The sequence below is a fragment of the Pezoporus occidentalis genome, unplaced genomic scaffold, assembly GCF_034315485.1.
Source record: "Pezoporus occidentalis ecotype Australia unplaced genomic scaffold, CSIRO_AGI_Poc_V1 ctg229, whole genome shotgun sequence".
Taxonomy (NCBI): domain Eukaryota; kingdom Metazoa; phylum Chordata; class Aves; order Psittaciformes; family Psittacidae; genus Pezoporus; species Pezoporus occidentalis.
The window spans coordinates 1,314,354-1,338,197 of NW_026914169.1; the positions used below are offsets into that span (position 1 = coordinate 1,314,354).

The 23,844-nt window shown below is 46.5% G+C and overlaps 2 protein-coding genes across 10 annotated transcripts in view; one reads left to right on the forward strand and one right to left on the reverse strand.

Moving 5' to 3' along the window:
• CPNE2 (copine 2) overlaps positions 1-4,610 on the forward strand; it is a 52,866-nt gene extending 48,256 nt beyond the window's left edge. For all 6 annotated transcript variants that reach the window (XM_062621297.1, XM_062621298.1, XM_062621302.1 and 3 more), the window contains exons 15-16: positions 2,793-3,029; positions 4,019-4,610. In XM_062621297.1, coding sequence (XP_062477281.1) covers positions 2,793-3,029; positions 4,019-4,126 — 345 coding nt within the window. In that variant the 3' untranslated portion in view covers positions 4,127-4,610. The remainder of the gene's footprint in view (positions 1-2,792; positions 3,030-4,018) is intronic.
• A 3,655-nt stretch (positions 4,611-8,265) lies between these two features.
• Positions 8,266-22,753, reverse strand: PSME3IP1 (proteasome activator subunit 3 interacting protein 1). 4 transcript variants are annotated; one of them, XM_062621311.1, is made up of 7 exons: positions 22,603-22,750; positions 19,113-19,258; positions 18,826-18,924; positions 16,345-16,471; positions 12,107-12,235; positions 10,065-10,129; positions 8,266-8,992 (listed from the first exon to the last, which is right to left on the reverse strand). In XM_062621311.1, exons 2-7 carry the CDS (start codon positions 19,240-19,242, stop codon positions 8,775-8,777), a joined length of 768 nt encoding a protein of 255 aa, XP_062477295.1. In that variant the 5' UTR covers positions 19,243-19,258; positions 22,603-22,750; the 3' UTR covers positions 8,266-8,774. The 4 variants fall into 4 exon arrangements, with proteins under 4 accessions (XP_062477295.1, XP_062477293.1, XP_062477294.1 ...); XM_062621309.1 differs by having other exon boundaries at positions 8,266-9,003; positions 10,061-10,129; XM_062621310.1 differs by lacking the exon at positions 22,603-22,750 and adding an exon at positions 20,993-21,050 and having other exon boundaries at positions 8,266-9,003; positions 10,061-10,129.
• Positions 22,754-23,844: the final 1,091 nt, after the last annotated feature.

The window sequence follows — 23,844 nt, forward strand, 5'->3', positions numbered from 1 at the left end:
CACACGTGAGCCTCATTATTCATGTCTTTAGCAGCCTGTTCCAAGCCGCAGAAGCTCAAGGTGGTACCTGGCTGTGAGCTGTGGCCAACCCTCATCATCAGCTCTTATCCCACTTGGCCTCTGAAATATGTTGTGATACACATTGGATAAACTCTGTTGTCCCCTCTTTTCTGGCAGACTTCCCAGCATTTTTCTCTGATCCCATTACGGATTTTGCATTAAAAAGGGAACAAAGGGAAATACTCCTTTCTGGGTTTCCTCTTTTTGATCACACATAGAGGCCAGGGAGAATCAGCTTAAAGGTGTTTCTGTTATCAGCTGCCCTCCACAAGATTCTATTCTTCTTCCTGTACTGGTTCCTAGAGAGGGTCAGGCTGCAGTCACTTGTCCTGGCCACATTGAAGAGAATGCAGGTCGTCTCCCGGTCTTACCCTCCAGGCTTGGATGACAGGGTCCTGCTCTTTAGACCTACATCTTCCCCTAATTTGCTCTGAAAAGTCTGGATTTAGGGCAAAAGTAAACCCTGAGGGTGCTTCGTAGGCAGAGCTAATAAATCAAAGGGGTTGGGAATGGGCTATCTGTCTGCTTGGGAAAATCTCCTTGCCCACATTCTTGGGTTATGTTTAAGCTCAACCCAGCCTTCTTTGTACTTGGGAGTGTAGCACTGAAGAGTGTTGAGGCAAGATGATGCTTAAGGGAAGGTTTCAGATGTGGGCTGGAGGAAGACCAGGAAAATGGGCTTTTCTGGGATGGCTGCACTAGTGGTTTTCAGAGGAAATGGAAAGAATGAGGAGAGGAACAAAGGGCTTTAATGCGCTTAAGTGCTTGTTTTTGTCATTTCTCCAGCACAATCAAGATGTGTAACATTGTCGTGGTTTAAACCCAGTCAGGTAACTCGTTCTCTCACTTCCCCCCCTTTTCTTGCCCTCCCCCTGCTCTCGGAGGGACGGAGAGGAGAATCGAAATGAATGCAACTCCCACGGGTTGAGATAAGAACAGTTTAGTAACTAAGGTATAACACAGATCACTACTGCTACCACCAATGATAATAATGATAAAGGAAATAACAAGGGAAGAGAATACATCATCTCACCACCAGCCGACCGATAACTTGCCCCCCCAGCCCGATCAAGCTCTGACCGATACCTCCTCCAACCCTGCAGTCTCCCAGCCCTTCCGGCTAACTCCCAGTTACATCCTGGGCATGACGTGCTGTGGTATGGAATACCTCTTTGGTCAGTTTGGGTCAGGTGTCCTGTCTCTGCTTCCTCCTGGCTTCCCCTCCTCCCTGGCAGAGCATGAGGCTCACAAAGTCCTTGGCCAAACCTAAACATCACTATCAGCTCTGTTCCCAAGCTGAAAGTCAAAACACTGCACTCCACCAGCTACCAAGAAGGGGAAAAATGACTGCTACTGCTGAACCCAGGACAAACATGCAAAAATTGAACCGTTTCCCCAGAGGCAGAGGAGATAGGCTTTTTGGAGGTCCCCATTCCCCAGAATTGTTTTGCTGAGTCCAGCAGGATGCTCCATTTGTCCATCTGCCCATCCTCTGCCTGCTCTGCAGGACCGGCCTCAACCACTCTCCTTTCACCCTGGGGAGTGGTGCAAATGCCGCTGCTGTGGCATCCCCCCCCCCGGCCCGTTCCACCCTCTGCATCCTCCCTCATACCTGTAAGACCTATAGCTTTGTATGAGGTACTGGGCTGGGATTCAGGGGATGCTCCCCATCTGTGCAACATGTCGATGAGGACCCCGTAACCTGAGCTTTTTGCCCCACGCTCAAACTTCTCCTGGCTGTGACACAGAAGGTCTGCACAGATTAGCCTTTTTCTTCCGTCATTAAGTACATTCAATTAGTAAATCAGCAAAACATTTTGGGGTGGAAGTTGGCTTGTTGTTGGCTTGATCTTTCAAAAACGGGGCGAATACCTGAAATGTCTGGGAGCTGCTACGCGGGGTGATGGTGGCTGCCCTGAGGAGCAGTAAACCTTGTGCTCCCAAACCAAACCTCATAGTTCAAAGACAGGTATAAGATCCTGCTCCTGGGTCAGGTCAATTGCCAGTACAAACACAAGCTGGGCAGAGACTGGAAGGGGCAGCCCTGAGAAGAAGGACTTGGCACTGTTGGTCAATTAGAAGCTCCCCATAACCTGGTTTCAGTGTGTGCTTGAGCCCAGAACTTCCTTGTGTGCTGGGCTGCATCCCCAGAGCGTGAGCAGCAGGTCAAGGGAGGGGATTCTGCCTCTCTACTGTGCTGTGGGGAGACCCCCCCTGCAGTCCTGTGTCCAGTTCTGAGTCAACAACGTAAGAGGGATGTGGAGCTGTTGGAGTGAGCCCAGAGGAGGACACAGGGTGCTCTGAGGGCTGGAGCAGCTCTGCTCTGGAGACAGGCTGAGAGAGCTGGGCTGGTTCAGCCTGGAGAAGAGAAGGCTCCGGGAGAGCAGCTCTCTTCTTAGAGCAGCTCCCACTGCATGAAAAGGCTACAGGAAAGCTGGAGAGGGGCTTTGGACAAGGGCCTGCAGGGACACGGCAATGGGGAATGGCTTTAACCTGACAGAGGGGAGACTGAGATGAGATCTTGGGCAGAAGTTCTTCCCTGTGAAGGTGGTGAGGCCCTGGCACAGGTTGCCCAGAGAACCTTCTATGATTCTGTGATTCTAAATCCCCAGAGAACCTGCTTCCCCCCATGTATGAAGTATCCTGTGTGCTCACACTCCATGGGCTCTGGCTTCAGTGTGAAGGTGCACCTGCATCCCACTGAGTTTGACCCTCTGCCCTCCCCTTTGCAGCAGTACTTCATCCTCCTCATCATCACGGACGGGGTGATCAGCGACATGGATGAGACGAGACACGCCGTGGTGCAGGCATCCAAGCTGCCCATGTCCATCATCATCGTGGGGGTCGGCAACGCTGACTTTGCTGCCATGGAGTTTCTGGATGGGGACAGCCGGGTGCTGCGCTCCCACACCGGCGAGGAGGCTGTGCGCGACATTGTCCAGTTTGTGCCCTTCCGGGATTTTCGCAACGTGAGTGTGGGCAGCGGCAGGTAACTGCAGGCAGGAATGGGGTCTCAAGCCTGGAAATGACCCTGGAAGTGGAGCAACCCCTGGAGAGGCAGAGAGAGGGAAGAGCCCACCTTACCTTGGCCCTGGATTCCATATCCCTCCAGTGCTGCTCTGGTGTGGACCATATAAATCAGTGCTGCAGGCAAGCACAGGCAGGGGCAACAGTGATCTGTATATCCATAGCGTGCTCCACCTGAGCATTCCCCCATCACCGCCACCCCTGTCATTGCCAGGCAGGTCAGACCAAAAACCAGTTCACTGCAGCAGGTTTCCCACAGCAAGCCAGGCCAATGCTGGGCTCATGTCCCTCACCATGGTCCTATGTTGGTGTCTCCCACCCAGGCCTCTTCTGCACCCATCATGTGCCATGTGCTGAGGGCTTAATGCTGGGGTGAGCTCCTACTCCCCCCCATCCTCTCCCAGCGCCTGTGGAAAGGGGTGATGCTGGCACTGGCCCTGCATGGGTAACCTCTATGGGATGGTGGCCCAGGCCAGCCTTGTGTTTTGGAAAAAAAGCTGATCAAGGAGGAAAAAAAAAGTCAAAATGAGATGCTATTGCCTGCCCATCATGATCAGCTGGGAGTCAGCCCTGGGTCAGATGCTGTTGCTGGCACAGGATTGCCAGAGGGTGCATAACATCAGCCCATATTTATCTTCACTCTTTTTGCACCTAATCAGTGTTTTTCCATTTCACCTGGAAATACTCAATACCAGTTTGTTTCTAACTTAACCAGGATGTTTTATTCCTTCCTACCACTGAATTACCTCCTGGAGGGAAGGTGTAGTATAGAATGTCATCTTCAGAGGTGTATAAAATGCTGGCTGCCAGTAGACTTGAGGGGGCATTAAATGAAGTGCCACACTCTGGAGTCAGGGACAGCTCAGCCACATTTGCTCAGGCAGTCCCCATGGCTGTTCTTACAATGGTGTTTGCTCCCTTTTGCCTGCAGGCCCCCAAGGAGACCCTGGCCAAAGCTGTGCTGGCAGAGCTGCCCCAGCAAGTCGTGCAGTACTTCAAGCACCAAAACTTGCCACCCATCAACTCGGAGCAGGCATAGAGCTCTGCAAGGCTGCGCCCCCTGCATGTTGCCGAAGTCCGTTGGTCCTACTGGAAATGCATGTTCCACATGCTTTTAAGAGAAAAATACCCCCCCAAAACACTTTGTAATTTTTAATTTAGTTGCTAAGTTCGTAAAACTCATGTCAGAGAAACATCTGGATTCATTTTGTACAGTCCCAACCTGAGGTGACATTGAGCAGCCCGGCCATGCCCTCATCCCACTCTGTTGTGTCACTTTTCAGTATTGAATGTACTTTGTATCATTTCAGTGGAACAGGATACAATTTTTACAATCAAAACTTGCTTTTTCCAAGTAATGAAATGCTTAATATATTATTGTCATTCAATGAACTGGTCATTGTATAGTTCATGTATCTGTATTGTACCTGTACATCTGTCACTCTCTGCATTCATTTTTATACTGTGTACATGTTATATTTGTTATACTCAGGTTAATAAAGAAACTTGGACATTTAAAACAAGGGTCTCCTAGATGGGAAGGTCTGGGAGCACCTTACGAGGTCAGCAGTGCAGGGTGTTTGAGTCACCCTGACAAGGCAGTCCTGGTCCCCAGCCACTCCACACTGCACTGAGTGGTTCTGCTCACTGTGCCCTGGAAATATCCCAAAGCCACCAACAGCAACATGCTGGAAGATGCTTTACTGGAGGTGGAGGTGAATATGGATGTCCAAGGGAGAGCAACATCCCCACACCCTCCCCCCATCAGCTCTCATATTGAGAGCAGGCCTAAGGAGGACTTGGTGGTTTTGAGTGAGGAGAAGCTCCCCATGACCCAGCTTCAGTGTGTGCTTGAGCACAGAACCCACTCCCACCCCCTCCCTGGGTTGGGCTGCCTCCCCAGAACATGAGCAGCAGGTCAAGGGAGGGGATTCTGCCCCTCTACAGCGCTGTGGGGAGACCCCCCCCGCAGTCCTGTGTCGAGCCCTGGGGCAACAACACAAGAGGGATGTGGAGCTGTTGGAGTGAGTCCAGAGGAGGCCACAGAGATGTTGTGAGGGCTGGAGCAGCTCTGCTCTGGAGACAGGCTGAGAGAGCTGGGCTGGTTCAGCCTGGAGAAGGCTCCAGGAGACCTTAGAGCAGCTCCCAGTGCTTAAAGAAGCCAACAAGAAACCTGGAGAGGGGCTTAGGACAAGGGCCTTTAGGGACAGAACAATGGGGAATGGCTTTAACCTGACAAAGGGGAGACTGAGATGAGATTTTGGGCAGAAGTTCTTCCCTGTGAGGGTGGTGAGGCCCTGGCACAGGTTGCCCAGAGAAGCTGTGGCTGCCCCATCCCTGGCAGTGTTCAAGGCCAGGCTGGATGGGGCTTAGAGTAACCTGGTCTAGTGGAAGGTGTCCCTGCCTGTGGCAGGGGTTGGAACTGGATGAGCTTTAAGGTCCCTTCCAACCCAAACCACTCTGTGATTCTAAGATTTGGTGCCTGCCTGAGCCAAGGGCAGCAAGTTAGCGTGCACACACCATGTGTGTGGGGCAAACGTCAGTGAACCTACAACCAAGTGGCAAAGGGAACTTCATGGTTCACTGCTGCTTTACCCCTAGACATTTTTCCAAGTCTGAGTAACAAAAGCTCCCTGCTGCCTGGGAGAAGATGGGCTGGATAATGAAATCCTGCTTTCCAGCAGCTCCCTTGGGCTGCTCATCAGCAACATGCTATCTCCAGTGCTAATTGCTGCTGCTGTTGTTAATTAGATTAAGGGCTTTTGAAGCTGGCAGGTAGAAAGTTGAATACAGTGCAGGGATCACCAGCCTCACTCCAAACTCAGACTTGATCTCCCTTCTCCCCCTTAGCAAATGCACTAGGGTGGAAGGTTGGCATCTGTGTGAAGCCTACAGCTCATCTGCATGCACGTGAGCTACTGGCTGTGTTCATTGCCACTGACCACCGCTAGGAAAAGTGTGGTTTCCACCACTGCCACTGAGTTACCAGCACACAGGCTACACTATGAGGCCCACAACTCAACCAAAGCACAGAACCAAAGCTGGTGGTGCAGCTGCTCTGAGCATGGCACTGGTTGAGACCCTATCTCTTGGGAGAGGTGGGACTGCTCCTTGAAGTATGTGCCTTGCAAAGCCCTCTTGAATGGAAAAAGCCCAACAAGCATTGCTCTTTCTCAAATGGAGAAGCAGCCTTTAAAGGGTGGCTCACTTAAAAATGATGCTGTACGCACAGTTCAGCTTCCATATTGGAGTCTGTGGCTCTGGAAGAAAATGTGTTCTTTTTTTCTTTCCACAGGAGAACCTCCCATGCAGCTGCACCAGCCAGCAAGCTCTTCTGCTAGTAGAGTGTACTTTTTTTTTCCCCACCTTTGTGAAGCTTTAACAGCTAGCACAGACAACATGCCATTTACAAAGCTATCCCTGGGGAGGGGGTGAAGCACATACTATGCAGTCATGGTTTTTCCTAAATAATAAATCCACCACCGACTGCCGGCATTGTTGGAGCCAGCTCTTCTCCAGCACATCAGCCCTGGGGCAAGGTTACTGCCACAGCTGATTTATCCTCTACCCCTTGCACTCCTCATGCCCCAGCGTGCCTCTCAGAGCCCTTAAGTATTTTATCAGATGACTTCTGACTGCAAGAAGGCAAATGGGACCAACTGACAGAACAAGGAGCTGCGCCAGCTCTGCAGTTTGTTGACACAGGCCAGGCCATGAGAACAGCAGAGGCGGCTCACGCAAAGGTTTATGTGAGTTCCCCAAATGCCTTATTCCTGTTTCTGGAACAAGAGGAAAACAGGGGGCTCCCACACCTGCTTTTACTGAATTACATCTCCTGGCTTTGCAAAGGTCAACATCCCCTCCTGATCTCACCTGCAGTCCCTGTGGACCACCATCATGACACCTGCTGCAACTGACTGGCAATTCCCCTGAAGAAGACATCCAAATCAGCCCTTTTCACAGCAGCTGTGTGAAATGTCACTCAGGAAAATGACCCCAGCATGTTCACAGCCAGGCCAGGCTGTTCCAACTCTCTCAATAGAGATTATTCATACAGCTTAATAATGCCAGGGAGACACCTTCATCTCTCACACCGACTGCTCAAGGCTCCTACAGATTCAATTTTCACGAGAAACAGGCATTTTTTGGTGCACCCTTTCCATTCCACTCCATAGCTAAGTACGATGAAAATCATCAAAACCAATGGATTAGGGAGGCAGCAAGAGCTCTAGCTGTGCCATAATTATAGTAGCTACAGAAGAGGTAGGAGCAACTGGAGCAAACACAAGAGGCGATGGGCAACCCAGAAGAACAGGGGAGGAATTAGTGTTTTAAGGATCTGATTGTGGAACAGTGTTGTCAAATAAAAAGGGTGTTTGGCTAAGGATAGCTTCACTGTGAGCATAACTCCCCTTGTTTCCTCTGTGGAAGTTCAACACTCAAGCTAAGATGTCAATCCAACTAAAGGCCTTCAGCTTTCCCTTCTTTTATCCCAGCTGCTCTTACCAGTTGCTCAGCATCACACTCAGGTAACTCCTCACTAGTATGCACCCATTGGCTGTCTTCTCAGCATCACATACACCAAGTGCAGTACCAAGAGCACAACAGCTGTGAGTGAGACTGTCACAAAGGCATTTTCACCTCCAAGTGCCTCAGCTGAGCTGTTCCAACCCACTGACCTCCCACCCACGCTGTTTGCATACAGAGATTAAAAGGATGGGCCCTCAGCTTCCACAGCCAGTACTTCTCACTCCTGCCTGGCTCCTTGGTCCACAGCACCCAGAAACATGCCTAAGTAAGGTTTCTTAAATCCAAAACAAATTCAAAACCCACAGACTGCAAAGGAATGTGGAGTTCCCAGCTTCTGCACAAAGAGATTTGGCTGCAATGGGGAATCGCACCTACTCTGGACTCATGCTGGTCAGGATGCTGCTGCATAAAAGCTGACCGACTTGTCAAATGCAGGTGCAGGAGCAATGGCCTTGGAGCAGAACAGTCAACTGCAGCTCCCACCAGTTCACTCGGAACAAGAGCTTCCCCTCACCCTCTGCACTCACATGAGGCTGGCTTGCACCTCTCCTGGAGGTTGGGTTGAGGAAGGGGCTGGCTGGGTAGTGCAGAAATTGATTAATGGAATGGGGAACAATTATGAATGGCACAAGCCAAGATAAAAAAAAATGCATTCAGAATATCTTTAATGATGTAACACAAACTTCTTTACAGTGTCATGGCAATCTACACTTCACCATCTGCTTGAATTTTGTTCTTCCCCCATTTCTCTAATACAGAATAAAACCAGCATTTTAAAACAGAACACATGGCTCTTTCTACAAGACTTCACTGCTTCAAGTGAGTATTTTTTGCCTGTTAGTCTTGTGTAAACTTCTTAGATCATCAGAGCTCATTCTTTCTGTAAAAATTTTAAAGATAAGACTTTCTCCTCCCTACCCGCAGGCCTTCACTAAGTTACTAGGTTTAGGATTGCAGCCCTTCTTACAGGCTCAGTATACACCCCAGAAATGGAAAGGTGGTGGTGGGGAAATATTATGAGTTATTTTAGGAGTAGCTGAGTGTATTAAAGTTGAGAGGTTAGCTATAAAGATTATATTTGGGGCAGAAGGATGCATCAAGCATCCATCAGGGCTTTAGAAGATACACTGCACTACATTACACACGGAAGGATTTCATTATGGACCATCAAAGAAATTGTTGCTACGGAAGACAGAAGACACGATCTTCCCAGTGGAATTAATAGTGCCTTCACTATCTGAGCTGGACTCGGAGTCACTGCTGCCAGAGTAGGCGCCCAGGCCAGGTAGGATCCCAATGCACACGGCTGCTGAAGGACAGTGGACTGTGGAGCCTCCCGCTGAGCTGCTCCCCAGGGGAACACAGGATGGTTTTTCTGAAAGAGAAGTACCCAAGTCAAAAATGAGAGTGCAGGAAAAGGGCTTATAATCAGCCTCATGTCAATCACCTGCTACTGTCACAGCAGTAGATGATTGCAGGATTTAATCAAAGCATAAGGCAGCTTTATGTTGCAATGAAGCTATTCTGACAGGAAGAACTTGCTGTCTCAGGGGATTTTTTATTTCCCCCCCCCCCCATCACTCATTTAAGTCCAGATCTATGCTGGCATTACAGATTTTCATTCTAAAGCTGTCAGTTTAATGCTCATCAAGTACCAAACCCACTAAATGAGAATAAATAGCCCTGCTTTGTGTAATTGAGGATTTTTCTGTGATGTAACAGCATAGTTGAAGAAAAAGCTATAGTCCATCATTCTGTAGTCAACATCTCTCATCTTCCACTGCTAACTAATTATTTCCAGTGTTCTGAAAGTATACTGAACAGACGGAGATTCAGGAAGCACCTTGGATTGCTATTACACAATTGCAGCTCACCCTATTTGTGTCAGAGTATCTTGACAGCAGGGCAACTGCAGCCCTGACAGCTAAGACTGAAATGCAACTCAATTTTCTTCTAATTAATAGCTAATAGTGGATATATACAAATACATCAAATGCTGCTGTGAACAGGAAGGGAATGATCTGCTCTCCACATTTCCTCTTGACAGAGCAAGCATTAGGCTCAAAATGGAGCCAAGAAGACTCCTATCAGCTATCAGGTAGAACTCCTTAAAGGTAGTATCAGTTAAGTATTAGAATAAACTGCCTAAGGAGGGTGAATAAACTCTTATCTACGGAGATTTAAGAGCAGCTATCAGGAATGGTTTAGACAGGGGATAGAATGATGATCCGTAGAGGTTCCCTCCAGCCCTATTTTCTATCAAGGCTGCTGTCAGCACCTACAGTTACTGTTTCTGCTGCTTTAAGAGAGAATATGCCAACTGCAGCCTGTGCTGTCTTGCATAATAAAGGACCAGACAAGCAATTCCTCTATCAGATTTAACACCAAGTCAGTTGCTGTTCAGGTGAGAGACAGCCAGCTTCCCACATGCAGAAATCAGGACGTACCTTGATTCTTTTCATCATGATCAGTATCTAGTTTCAACCTCTTCACACTGTTACCACCATCTGAACTGTGGACAAAATAAAGTATCTTGTTCTTCATAAGGTAACCATTTAATTACTGTGAAGTTAAAGTTGCATCTTTGCCTCAAATGCTATAACAAATGCCAGTGGGATCCCCTGATGACCATCACCACTTCTAACTGCTGTTAACTGGGGCTTCTCAGGGAACATGCAGGATCCTAGACAGAGCCAACACCTACGTTGCAAGTAGGTTAACCTGGGAAACAGACACACTTGGACTCTGGGAGTCGAAGTCAGACCTCTTGCACAGAAACCCAGAGCTGCCTATTCACCTGGAAGTACCTCAAAGGAGATCAAGAATGACAACCTGAACTTCAGCCACCCCATGTGCCCACAGGCTAGCTCATGCAGATGACTACCACAGTTGCTGGTGCAACACCTATGTCTCTTCCCTTCCAGGGTTTCCTTCCCCTCCTTCAAGCACCTAGAGAACCTGTTCAAAAACATCTGGAAGTCTTGCACCCAGTAAGAAGCCCAGAAGGGTTTGCAGCAATTCACAATGGCAGTGTCTGACCTAAAAAAGAAAGGGGTCCTGTTGGGAAAAGGAGCATGACTTCGACTTGGACTCTGCAGAGCTTCTATAGGTCTTTCTTGTCACTGCTCAGCTTCTTTTCCCCGCTCTTGCATGTTCCCAGTCCTAAGCCATTCACATAAACAAATGCTTCCCAGCTTCAGCTGTGATGAATCAAAGTGATGAAGCATGAGCATCCTTACGCACTAACTCTTTGCTGTCCTGTCAGAGCGTGCAGTAGAGATGAAGGTTTTAATAACAATACATCCTTTCCAGGAAACTACAAAGCTCAGAGAGCAGATGCTGATCTCATGCTACACTTGATTTTGGACAGTTTGCAATAAAAGATAAGACAACAAAAACAGAACACTGCACACAGTGCAAGCCTGTGATGGCACTGACATGTCAGTTAAGCTGCTCTCTTCAAACAGATGCCACCTGCAGACTTCAGATGTGCCATTAAGCACATACCAGCTCTTTCTCTACATTCTACAGTGTTAAGTATTAGTAGTTACATGAAAGGAAAAAAAAAATTAAAAAAAAAAATCCAACTCCAAAACATTTTTGGCTGCTTGTTATTAGTTCAGGGCTTTTCTTTTCTGCCTTCTGAAAACCCAAACAACTACCCAATCCCACACATATTAGGTGGTGGAAGTGCTTACTTCAGTTTTCAGACATGCAATTACTGCTGTACAGGAAGCTAAACATCACCCTACAAGATAAACTTCTAAAATAATCTCTCATTCTCTGGGACTAAAACATTGACTGAATTTTGAGATCTCAGTAATCATCTGAAGTATTAGATGATTCATCTGTGGAAAATAAGCCTAGTCCCATGTGCCTAATTTTCCATAACCTGTAGCACACCAGCAGCTGCATTTGCAGACCATGATCAAAACAGCAAAGAGGTCACAAACCCAGCTGCCATCTCCCTGGTATGGAAAGGGTGTTGATGTATCAGTGCTAATCAGTGAGGAACAAGGGAAATTTGCCTGATGTCCTCAAGATCAAATTGGTACACCAACCTCCTTTCTTGTAACCTCCGTCTCCCTCACGATGCCCCCAGCAGCAATTATAACACAGATAAAATCAGCTGATACATTATGCAAACCTGAATGAAATCACATAAGTGAGCCGACACTGATATCTATAAATAGAGATGTAAAGTAGATTCCCTCTAGATCCCCAACGAGGATTGCCCAACCCTGGCAGTCTAGAATGAAGAGCCTACCCACTTGCTTTTACACATGCTTATCTATTTAAATTGCTTCATGTTTTTCCCACAGTTTGGGAGAGCCTATGGAAACAAGGCTGGTCTTTTCTTCTACCTCCCCCCTTTTTTCTTTAGGGCTAAGGTTCACAGCTCACTCTCTGAAGGCAGTTTTGGCCTGCCTCCCTTTACACTGCTTTCTGGGTTCTGTTCCTCATGAATTTATAGAGGTGTGAAACTAACCTTCTGTGTTTCACAGCTCCTGCCAACAGCTTTGCCTGAGAGAATTTGTTCTTGTTTTCCACTGACTTCATGGGCAACTTCTTCTCAGTTTCCTTCTTTGGGTCCATACTGACTCCCACTTTGGTGAGAGTGCTGTGAACTAAGGGTTAAGGATCATCCAGGAAGGAATGGAGAGAACAGATACTTCCTCTCTTGATATATTTAGCCAGCTCTGCTGACAGCAGCAACTAAAGTTCATTCACATATTCTATCAAAATAACCTTATTTGTAATGACATTTAGCTGACACCTTCAGCCAAGACAGCAGAGACTTCATCCTCTGGGTTTGGAGCTCTCTCAGTATCAATACCATCTCTCCCTGAAAAGACGTTCAGGCAGCAGATCACGAAATGTTTTTCTGAAGGAAGAAAGGTGCAACACATGACACATCCAGCACCCATAAACATACCCAGCACCCTCCCTTTTCCTAAAGATCTTAGAAAAGCAAAAAGGTCAGACTGGACCAATGGGGGAAAGAAGAAGAAAAAAAAAGGCAACACAATACTTCCCCCTTCTATGGGGATCAACACATTTGTAATTAAAGTTTGCTGCTTCAACCTCTAAACCCTTAAAAAAAAAAAAAAAAAAAGAAGTAGCAATATGTGGGCTCACTTTCACTCCTCCAACCCTTCTTTTGCTGAGCCCAGCAGACATCAGCCGGCCACAGCAAAACGGTTCAACTATCTCGTTGAACTTTAACTTTTTTCTTTAACTTTTCAGCTCATCTAAGGGCCACAAGGCTACTACTGCCAGTTTGAACAACAAACCCAAACAAAAGGAGGCACATCTGACTAAAGGTGCATGGGGCTCAAGATTCAACCAAAAAGACTGTGACAGCATAGAAAATCTTAAGTCATGTAAAACAGTGTTAGAATGGTGGGACAGCTGAAACCTATAATGAGGTGGAGAAGCTTAAGCAGGTTCTCAGACAGGATAAGGAGGAGCTTGATCTGTTATTAAGGCACACTCACACTGCACACATACCAAACAGGTCTCCTTCTGTGCAGGACCTACTCCTGTCCCTGACAACTGTTCATGTCCAGCTGTTCCTGATGAAGCAATATCCTGTTTGTTAATGAGCTTCTGCAAAACTTTTAAACTGCAAACATAGCAAAGGCAAATCGAGCCAGTTTAAAAGGACATTTGTTTATAATCCTAAATCTAACCTGACCACAATTCTACAAGACATCACCACAAGCTGGAGTTACACAGGTGCCCCAGTTACTGCAGACAAATTGAACAGTGAATTTCATATAAATGGACCATATATTTGACATCAATTTTTTTTCCCCACTGAACATCTGCAAATCAAAAACCCCTTACAACTTCCTTTGAAGTGACACACTCAAAAACTCCAATCGCTTTACAATTAACAGCATTCAGGTGCCATTCCTTATTGAATTTTCCTAAGGATACAGCAGTAACCTAGATTGCTCCCTACCTCAACTGAAAGCTGCCTCAGCCAAAACCCCTGCTCAGATTTATTTTAGCTTGCACAGGAGTGCCATCCCGTGGCTATCAAAAGCAGTCTGAAAGCTCATTGTGTCAAACATGGTTTGATGTTGCAATACATGATTCCACACATCAGTGATCAGCTTCCACGTGTCTGTTCATTACCTTGCTGTATTCTAACACTGCACTACAAAAGCCAGGCTGAGGAACCCAAGGACTTTTCTTTCCAATGATACCAAACTACAGGCTTTCCACTTCTATCCAGGAAGTGTTCTCCTGACACTCCTCAACTACCAGAGTCAACACCATGCATTTTTAACAGAGATCTTCTATGTGCTGCTGCCATTAGCAAATGTAACACTAAACAAGAAGCATTCCCTCTCAGGAAGTCTACATTAGAAATACACCTCCTGATCCTAAATATAAGTGCATTTAAAAAGCTGTTCTACAGTAGAGCCTGCTTCTTGGGAGTCGGACTTTTCCTACATTTGGACAGGATTTAAGACAAGAGAATGCTGTTCTCGAACACTTCTTTTGAACAGCTTAAAAAAAAAAATAATTAATCTTTAAACACTGTCAAACCAGTGGGGTCTGGATAGGGCAAGAAGTAAAAACCTCTAGTTGTTCATGTAGTAGAAGTAAAATTCCTATGCATCCATGCATAGGAATTTCTAATGCTTGAGAATGCATTAAAATATTCCAAGGCATGTTTATTCTTTAAGATACTAGATTTCATTTACGTTGTTTTTGCCCTGAAGTTAATGCCTCTGGGTAGCTTAAATTGGGTGTTATTCCAAGCAAAAGACCAAATAATCAAACCCATGGCGTTGACATTCTTCTTACTGGTTTGGAAGAGCCAATTGGTTTGAGCAGTGCCTATAGATCCAGCACATTTACCTAGCATCCACTGGTTTTCATCACTGATAAACCAATACTAAAAACCTGAAGATATAAAAATGCCTTTTCTGTTTCAAAAGCATACTACCAAGCTTTCAAAACACAGGTGAGTCATTTTGCAAGTTTCCTTGAGGTTGCTTGAAATAGAATGCTTGAATTTAAAAAAAAAAAAACAACAAATGGAAAGGAACAAGCAAAACTCCTCAGTTGCTCATGAGATGAGGTGGCTATAAAACATTCTCCCTATGCCCACTCCATCAGCAATAAGTTCTGCAGTTCAATTTACAGCAAGACTGCAGATACAAAGCCAAACAGTATTTCTAAGACTGCAAAGACTGAGGTTAGGTGGCATGTACATCTTGAACAGGCCCTGCTCAGTAAATTCAGGGATCCATGTGTTATGTGGCTAATTCAAGACAATGTAAGATTCCTTCTGGGCTGGTACGGTTCACCTCTGATATATGTGACCTAACTAGAGCTGTCAGCTGCTTCCACAGCACAATCTTATATGGCACATCTCCACACCAGCCAGACCTCCAAGCAACAATCACCAAAACTAAATATATCCCACATGAACATCCCATCCAGCAAATCAAGAAAACATTCCAAGTCATTCAATCAACTACAGTATATTTCTCAAGTGAAAAAAATGCACAAGCATTGCCAAGTTGGAGGCGTCTTGGAGCAACCTGTCCTAGTGGAAAGTATCCCTGCCCATGGCATGAGTTTGGAACTTTAAGGTCCCTTAGAACTCAAACCATTTTAGGATTCTAGGATCATTGCTTTTTCATAATCACAGTGCTGAGGTAACTTAGGTGCTCTTCTCAGAACACATGCTCTAACTTGTACATCATTAACAGATACAAGGTAATGCAGATCTTTGTTGCTTTGGTACTATTCAGCTTCACTTGCTGACTGCTTTTAGTTACCTCCTTGTGCCGAAAAATTCTTTCATTTATACTCAAGCATCCTGGAGAGCTTGTGCTTTGCTCACTGATGACTTAAAAGCAATGGATTTCATCAGGAGGCAAGACACCATCAGGTTCTGCACAGATTCAGTAAACCTCAAAAACCCAACACTTAGCTTAGCACAGAAATCCTCAAATCATTCCAACCTCCCCTAACTGGCATGCTCAGAGAGGAAAAGCATCTTGTATAATTTTCTAGCACATTTTCATGAAAGTTTGGCATTTAACAGCAAAGCCAAGCCATCCTGCTCTTAGTACTGCCTGAAAGTCTGTATTACCCAAAGGAGCTGAGTCTCCATGGGCACTGACTTCCTAGAAGAAAGTTAGCACATCTGCACAGACGTATGTAATTTCTCATCCTGCAGTTATTAGCAAGGGAGAAAGTAGCTAAGACTTCAGAAAAAAATAACACAGACATTCAAACATTATTTCAAACAGCCAATGTTAAATTTCAAACAGCAAATGTTAAAAACAGCCGATATACAGTTAAAAAAAAACCAACCAAACAAGGACATTTACTTTTCAATAAGAAGGCAAAACAAAAAGATTAGAAGTAATAGGCTGATCTTCCTCTATGTTCTTTTTCTCTTTTTAGCTATGGTATTTCATGCCCTCCATAACAGGGAAAACAAAACCAAAATCCCAAACAACTTGGAGGGAGAGAAGAAAAGTACCAAAGACATGTGGGGGTTGAGGGGGAGGGAGGATCATCAAAAGTTACAGTGGGAGATCCAAGTTACAATGAAAACATTAAATGTTAAAAAGTCTATCACAGTACAGGTTCTCTAACGCAGTTCTATAGAAACAATGTCTATCACAGAATAAAACTACTGCCCCATCTCTTCTCCTCCTCTATACAACCACCAGCCATTTTAATGTAAAGGATATTCTGTATTCGTTTAGTTCTTTCAGCTCTTCTTCTCTTCGTTGCTTTTCTAGTAGCTCCTGCTGCCGAGACACCTCATCAAGGAAATGCGTCTCATCTTCATCTAAGCCTCTTACCATATTTTCTGAGCAAAGGAAAAGCATGCATGTTGATAAGCTATAAAACCACTTAGGAAGCAGCTGAATTCTGCTGGATTCTGTAATTAAGGAGTAAAAATACTTCCCTGTGAATGATACTGGATGTTAACAAACTGAAACTCTTACACCTTCAAGCATATGAACTACAACAAACTAACACAGTTTGAACACAACACTATTACTACAGAGGAAAACAAGACACAATTCATAGGAAACCATTAAATGCTATTAGACTTGCTGATACAACTAAGGAAAATCAATCACTGCAGGTCTGGAATGCCATCTGGAACAGCTTTCACAAAACAAGGAATAACCACAGTAAGCAATATCTTTATTGTTTTGGTTTCAGGCACCAAGTTTAAGCCTGTCTCCTCAGAATCTGTTCTTAAGCCATCAATAACTGGAAAAAAAACTCACATAACTCTCTCCATAAATCTTACCTCAAAATAGGAAGTACATTTCCTTAGAGCAAACAATTAGTATCTTCTCTGAGATTAACATCTGTGGTTTTGTTTTTTTTTAAGTAGAACCAGGATAATTCCTAACTTCCAAACAAAAATAAATTCCTTAGCTGCCCTAAGGATAGTGCACGCTAGGTCTTTAATTTTCTGTCCTGTAAATGTTCGATGTCTTTCAATCAAATGATTTAGTTGAAAGGTAATAAAAAAATCTTTTTTAGAAAGACCAAGGCTTGCTGTCTGTAGTCATTATTCCCTACTAAATACTGTACAGTACAGTTTGTCCTCCAGGTTACCAGATATGTTATTCTGCAGTGGTTGCCTTAAAGGGAGCAGTTGGTTTACCTCTCAGTTACTCCCTCTCAGGGATGCTTTTGATTCCAGTACTTGGTTTATAGGTTTCCTGAACCAAAGGGAAGACAGTACAGATCTAATATAACTGGGCAAGGGTAACAATCAATTTAGACAGTTACCAGAAGTCTTTCCCATCCAGGTTGCCAGCAGTCAGTTTCCTGGTGGCTACCTGGACAAGAATTGCTTAGTCACATCACCAACAATGACCTGGATCAAGAGTTTGCTTCAGTAAACTGGAAACTCTCCAGCTGGAAAGAATCCTGTAGGTATAGTTGGCGACTTTGATGCATTCATGCTCCTATCTGTCATTTACACTTTTCACCACCAAAAATAAAAATTACATTTGAGAGACAGGAAATAACTTCCATTTCTCCTTATTTTAGTTACATGATCATTCAGAAAGAAAATTTTGAAAGTTGCATTATAAAGAATGGAAAAAAATTCTTCCCTGTGAGGGTGGTGAGGCCCTGGCACAGGTTACCCAGAGAAGCTGTGGCTGCCCCATCCCTGGCAGTGTTCAAGGCCAGGCTGGATGGGGCTTGGAGCAACCTGCTCTAGTGGAAGGTGCCCCTGCCCTTCGTAGGAGGTTCTACTGGATGAGCTTTAAGGCTCCTTCCAATCCAAACCAGTCTACAGTTCTATGATTATTCTTCATTTAAAATGCTGTTAACAGTCTACTAAGATTACTTTACTTTGAAAAGGAAGACACTCTTGCGATACTGAATAACCCAGCAGAAAGAACTGCTAGTCTGTGTACCGGTTTTTATCTGCACAAAAAGTTTAGAGCGTAGCTAAATTTGCCTGTTTATGCAAACACAACTCTTCAGCATTAATATGTTTCTCTTCCCACATCCCATTATCAATTCTGACAGATAGGAATGACAGCACACCAAAATAATTTTCCACTCTTCCAAAATTCCCATGGATAGAAAAATATTTTATGAACATTTTAAGGCAAATTCAAGCATATTAGCGGACAAATTTTGTCACAAGTGGCCAAACTGGGCTGAAATCTGATAATGTAAACTAGTGGTCCACAGTCAACCCAACACTGATCTTTAGTTAGTCAGTTCCTCCCACTCACCTTCTCCCAAAGAAATTTGGCTACAGGAATAATTCTAAAAGCATCTAGTACAAAACAGAAAAGGCAGTCATGGTCATCAGCGCCATACTTGATAGCACCTGCAGAGGCTGGGAGCGTTACCTAACAGAACTCATATCATCCCACAGATAAAGATAAAACATGATTTTGTCACATCAGATATACAAGAAAAATTCTAGACTGGATCCAGCTATGCAAACTGAAGCTTAAAGAACACAATCATTTAAGGGTAAGGCTTCCAGCCAAAGAACCAAAATGGATCAGAATCCACCTTAAAAAGGACTTTCACAGTATCCTCCTCACTTCTCTTTAGATAAGAGCCAATAGCAATAGATACATCCCTCAGTCAGATGTTGTACACAGCTGTTGCACACAATATACGCAGCTTGCTGGGGTTTGTTTCAAAATATGAACTACTGGTGCTTACTGAATTTAAACTGCTCCTCAAACTCCTGCTGCTTTTTTTCTCTCTGTTCCTGCAGTCTTTCATACAAGGAACGTGGGTCATATGCCTCCTCTGGGCATTCTGAAAGGAAGGAATAAATTGGGAAATGAGACCATATCTTAGGAATACTAAATCACAAACAGATCTTAGTTTTTTTATGTAGAAACCTTCTGAAATTGCAGAATACAAACTATTACCTTTTATTTCTGTTTTCCATGAAAGCAAAATATTCTCAGATCACCTTCCCATAATTAAAATCTATCCCATACCTTCTGGATCCCCAGGTTTTCGGACCTTTTCCCATTCCTCTTGCCTCCTCTTCCGTCGCTCTTCTAGCTCTGATTCAGACACAAACCTCTTGTTAATCACAAGGTCAGCAGTACCACCTGCCCCATCCATTATGGAACAGCCCGTCCTAAAAAAACAGTACAAAAGACATCAGAGGCCTGTTTTCACTTGTCAGTGAACAAGACATTACTACACTACATCCTGAAAAACAGGCCTGCAGGACTTGCAGAGATTTCAGTTCTCAAAAGACCACCACACAGTAAGCACTGATTGAGATACCTACTCACTGCATAACTGCAATAGCACCACCTGTTACTCCTTCTTTACTTTTTTTTCCTAATTACGTCTCAGGCTGCTTTCCTGAAAGTCATATTTTAATGGACTTTTCCCCACTCCACTTCTGATTTACCTCGCTTAAATATATATATATATATATATACATATAAATCCCCCTAAAACGTTAAAACCCACCCCTACACTCAAAACCTTTCATTTCAGTTCTTGCAACTTTCTGTTCTGGAGAAAGGATTTGACACTCTGCCCTCACTTTTCCCAAGTTCTTTTCACCTACTGAGAAAGCTGGCCTGTTTCCAGTGTCTTGGATACATGTATTTACAAGTGGTTAACACTGAGATTTCAGAAGTTAGCAACCAATCTCTCTAACCTTCAAAAGCATGCTGCACCTCTTTGCAGCTCTGGGGTAAGCTAGGCTTGGACACATGATGCTGGGGGCTGTCTGTCAGGGTTACACAGAGCTTGAGGTAAATGAGAGAGGGAACTCCCTTGGGCTAAAACGGAGCTGGAAACAGAAAACAGGAGCAGCCCTTGTGACCAAGTGAACACAGCTCCTTCTCTCTGCTTCAACAGATCCTAGTACTGAGTACTGGCCAGGTCCCTATTTCAATACTTGGCAAAGGGTGGAGATGCTCCAAGGAGTCATCCTAAGAAGGAAACTCAAAGTCTTGACAGCTGTAAGCCCAGGATGAAACAAACTGCTTCTGCCAGTCTTATGTGGCTTCTTTCAATATTTACCCTGAAAGTTCCATGCTATAGAACTTTCCTGTTTTGGCTGGAATAGTTACTTCTCTTCCTAGTGGCTGGTACAGTGCTGTGTTTGGACTTTAGCCTCAAAACAATGCTGATAACACACCAATGGTTTAGTTGTTGCTCAGTAGCACTCACCCTGATCAAGGACTTTTCAGTCTCACATTCTGCCAGTGAGGAGGGGCACAAGAGGCCAGGAAGCAGCAGAGACAGGACACCCAACCCAAACTAGCCAAAGGGGTATTCCATATCACAGCACATCATGTCCAGTATATAAACTGGGGGGAGTCACCTGGAAGGGACTGTTCACTCCTTGGGTCCAGCTAGGTATCAGTCAGAAGGTGCTGAGCAATTGTATTGGGCATCACTTGGGTTTCTTGGGTTTTACTCCTCTCATTGCCCCCTCCGCCCTTACTGTATTTTACTTTATATCAATTATTAAACTGTTCTTATCTCAACCCCCAGGTTTTACTTTTTTCCAGTTCTCCTCCCCAGCCCACTGGGGTGCAGGCAGGGAGTCAGAGTCAGTGAGCAGCCTTGTGGTACTTCGCTGCCAGATAGGGTTAAACCACGACAAGAATGGAGCATTAATGCCTATTTTTGCTTCTTACGCCAAGCCTGTATAGGCAAGTACAAGGTAAACACAATCTAAAGCTGTTCATTTAAAGTCATGCTAATGCTATTTTCTTCTACTTTCTTATTTCCTTGTTATAACTTCAGCAGACACCTCAAGGACTACAGACACTGCCAAGAATTATTCACTTAGGATATCAGCTGCCTGCATTTCAGCTCTGGAAGAGAACCCAGGAACACTTACTCTTCCAGAGAGGGAAGGATGCAGTAATCCAGGTAATGGAAAGACTCAGTTTACCCCTCCTTTGTACCATCAGGAACCACTCCTGCAGGAAGCAGAGTCTCAAAGTTCCTACAAAAACTGGCACTTTTGTAAGGCATTGTTTACAATACAAATGACGAACAAACATCTCAGAATACATCCAGCTTAAGGCACTGGACAAATATTTGTTACACGAGGGGGCATTCTTAAGATGGGAATTATTAAGAGAAGACAAAAGGATCCTCTTAAATGTTAGGGAAAGGAAGGTCAGGCCAAGGACAATTTTTTTTTTCTTTCTTTTTTAATAGTTAACAAAAATTCACCCAGTCCCTTTTCCAGAAAGCACAGAACACCCACACTTTGAGTGTCATTTCTGAAGGTGGTTCAAGCTGGAAACATATACAGAAAATGAGAACTGAATCTCCCTAGAAGTCCTAATCACACACAGCCAACTTTCCTGCTCATGCGCTGTAAAACCAAGATAACCTGGTTCTCCACGTGTGTCACCTAAGCCAGTCCATTTAAAGAAGAAATAAAAGGTTCCAACGCAATTGTGACAGAAAGTCATAAAAAAAAAAAAAAAAAATGGAAAAGAAGGATTCAGCAAGAGCACAGTATCATCTCGGACTACAGCCTTCAACAGCAAACCATCTGCCTCCTGGATCAGCCGGTTCACTTAGACATTGTATTTTAAGACACCTAAAGTGGATTAAGGTTTTGACATACTGTTAGGATGTTTTCACTGCGGTCCTGGGAACCAGTCCCTGAACAAATGCATTTCAGCAAATAACAACTTAACTGACAACCACCTGTTGGAGCACAAAGGTGTGGGGGAAAAAAACAAACTTGCACTTAGGACTGTGTTCTAGCGAGTGACACCCTGTCAGGGTGAATGACGAATGTTCACGTTGCACCAGTGAACTGTTTCCAGGATCAAAACAAAACAGAACAAAACCTGTACAAACCTCGCCACTGCTAAGGCTGGAAGGGATCTGGAGCCGTTGCTGGGTAACCCTGTGCAGCTCCCGACACCCTCCGAGCTTATTCAACAGCAGGGCCGCTGCCCACCATTGCAATACAGCCGGCGGCGCTTCCTGCACCCTGCCGCACATCAAACCCGGAGCAACGTGCCGAGCTTGGAGGCACCGCAGAGCCAGGACGAGGCGTTGTTCCCACCACGGTGTACCCAGGCCGAAACCCACCACCGGGATCCGGCCTCGCCGCTGCCGGTACCGCTCGGAGCTGGTGAGCCCCCCCCAGCCCAGGCCTGGTGTGTGGCGCCGAAGCCTGCTTCAGCCTCCACCGCCGAGCCCTCACCGCAGCCTCCTCTCCCCACCTTCCTCCCGCCGCCACTGGCTCCGGAAGTGGCTACCCCCACGGCGCGACCCGGCCCACCGCGCTCGCAAGGCCCGGGCCCGGCCCTCTCCACCCCTGCACCCGAAGGGCCCCGCAGCCCGGGCACGGCCGGCTCCCTCGCTCTGCCCGCACTGCCCCAGCCCCGCCGCAGTTCCTGCCGCGCCCGCAAGGACCCGGCCCTGCCACAGATCTCGCCGCCACCCCCCGGGGCCCGGGCCGCAGCCACCCGCACGTACCGCAGCCACCGAGCAGTCACAGCGAAAAGCGCGGCCCAACCCAGCGCGCCGCCATTGATCCCCTCTTGCAGCCCGCCCCGGCTCGCTATCTGCCGCCGGCCGCACCGCCCCTTCCACCGGTAAGAGCCAACCGAATAAGCTCTTCTTTAAGCGTCTCCTCCCCTCCGACAGCCAGTTCCCCGTAGCTCCTGCGGAAGGAAGAGGAACACGCAGGCGACAAGTGACATCAGGGCGGCTCCGCGCCCCGATTGGGTAAAGCACTCGTGCCCGGGGTGTGGCTGGTCGCCGGGGAGACGGCGGGGGGCGGGACTGGGAGGGGCGGGGCGGGCCGTGCGTCGCCTCCATCTTTTCGCCGTCCGCTGCCGCGGCACAAAGGAGCGGTGGAGCTGTGCTGGGCTGGAGAGTGTAGGTTTTGCTGCACTTCGTTAGTGCTGAGGTTAGCTGCGTGCGGGACTGCAGTGGGGTGGGGAGAGCCGCGCTCTTGGGCTGTACCGGCGGGATGGAATTGTTTGCCTGCTTGCGGCGGGGCTGAGGTGGAGTGGGGCGGCCAGTGGGCTGGTGCTGAGGGGAAGGGGCAGCGCTGGGTTGGGCTGTGGTCGTGGCGGGTCTGGTATGCTGGAGCCCGCCTCGGGTTAATGGGGGGAAGGCACGGTGCTTGTCCCCACTCCGCCCTCCGCCTTCCCGCGTGTGCTGCTGCAGCTGTCGGGGCAGGGTCGTCGGGGAGGTAACGTTGAGGACTGCAACCTGGTGCGAGGTAGCGGCCGGGTCTGAGGCAGCGGCTGCGCTGCGCCTCCCTCGCTCTTGGGGCAGCGTGCTGCCTCTCCGGGGTCTCCCGTAACCCCCGGGAACGGCAGCCGTTGGGAAGAAACTGCTGCACGCCAGGTTCTTCTCGTGCTAGTCGGGGAGGCCCTGGAGCCGGTGAGATCGGGGCTGACGTGCAAGCAAAAGAAAGCAGCGAAACTGGCATGAAAAGGGAGTTTGGTGGAATCAGGCGCCCCGGGCACGGGGGCGTTTGGTGTTATGGCATGTGCCGAGAGCTCGTCCTGGAGCCTCAATGACTTGCAAATCACGGGCTTTGTTGCAGCAGTCCCGGGCGGGCTGGGGGCGAGGTGACCCGCTCTTCCGGGATCTCCTGGGAGCTCAGAAGAATCATGTTGAGTCCTGGGATTTTCTTATGTCGAGGTAAAAAGTCAGAATCCTATAACTTTTTACCACTATCACTGTAAAAATATTGCTGCAGAG

Excerpts from the sequence above, each read along its gene's own strand:
- PSME3IP1 (XM_062621309.1), bottom strand. The coding sequence starts at position 19,242 with ATGGATGGGGCAGGTGGTACTGCTGACCTTGTGATTAACAAGAGGTTT. Across the intron at positions 10,130-12,106 it reads GGAGCTGTGAAACACAGAAG|TTCAGATGGTGGTAACAGTG; the intron begins GTTAGTTTCACA and ends TTTTGTCCACAG. Across the intron at positions 9,004-10,060 it reads GATGAAAAGAATCAAGGTAC|TTCTCTTTCAGAAAAACCAT; the intron begins GTCCTGATTTCT and ends TGACTTGGGTAC.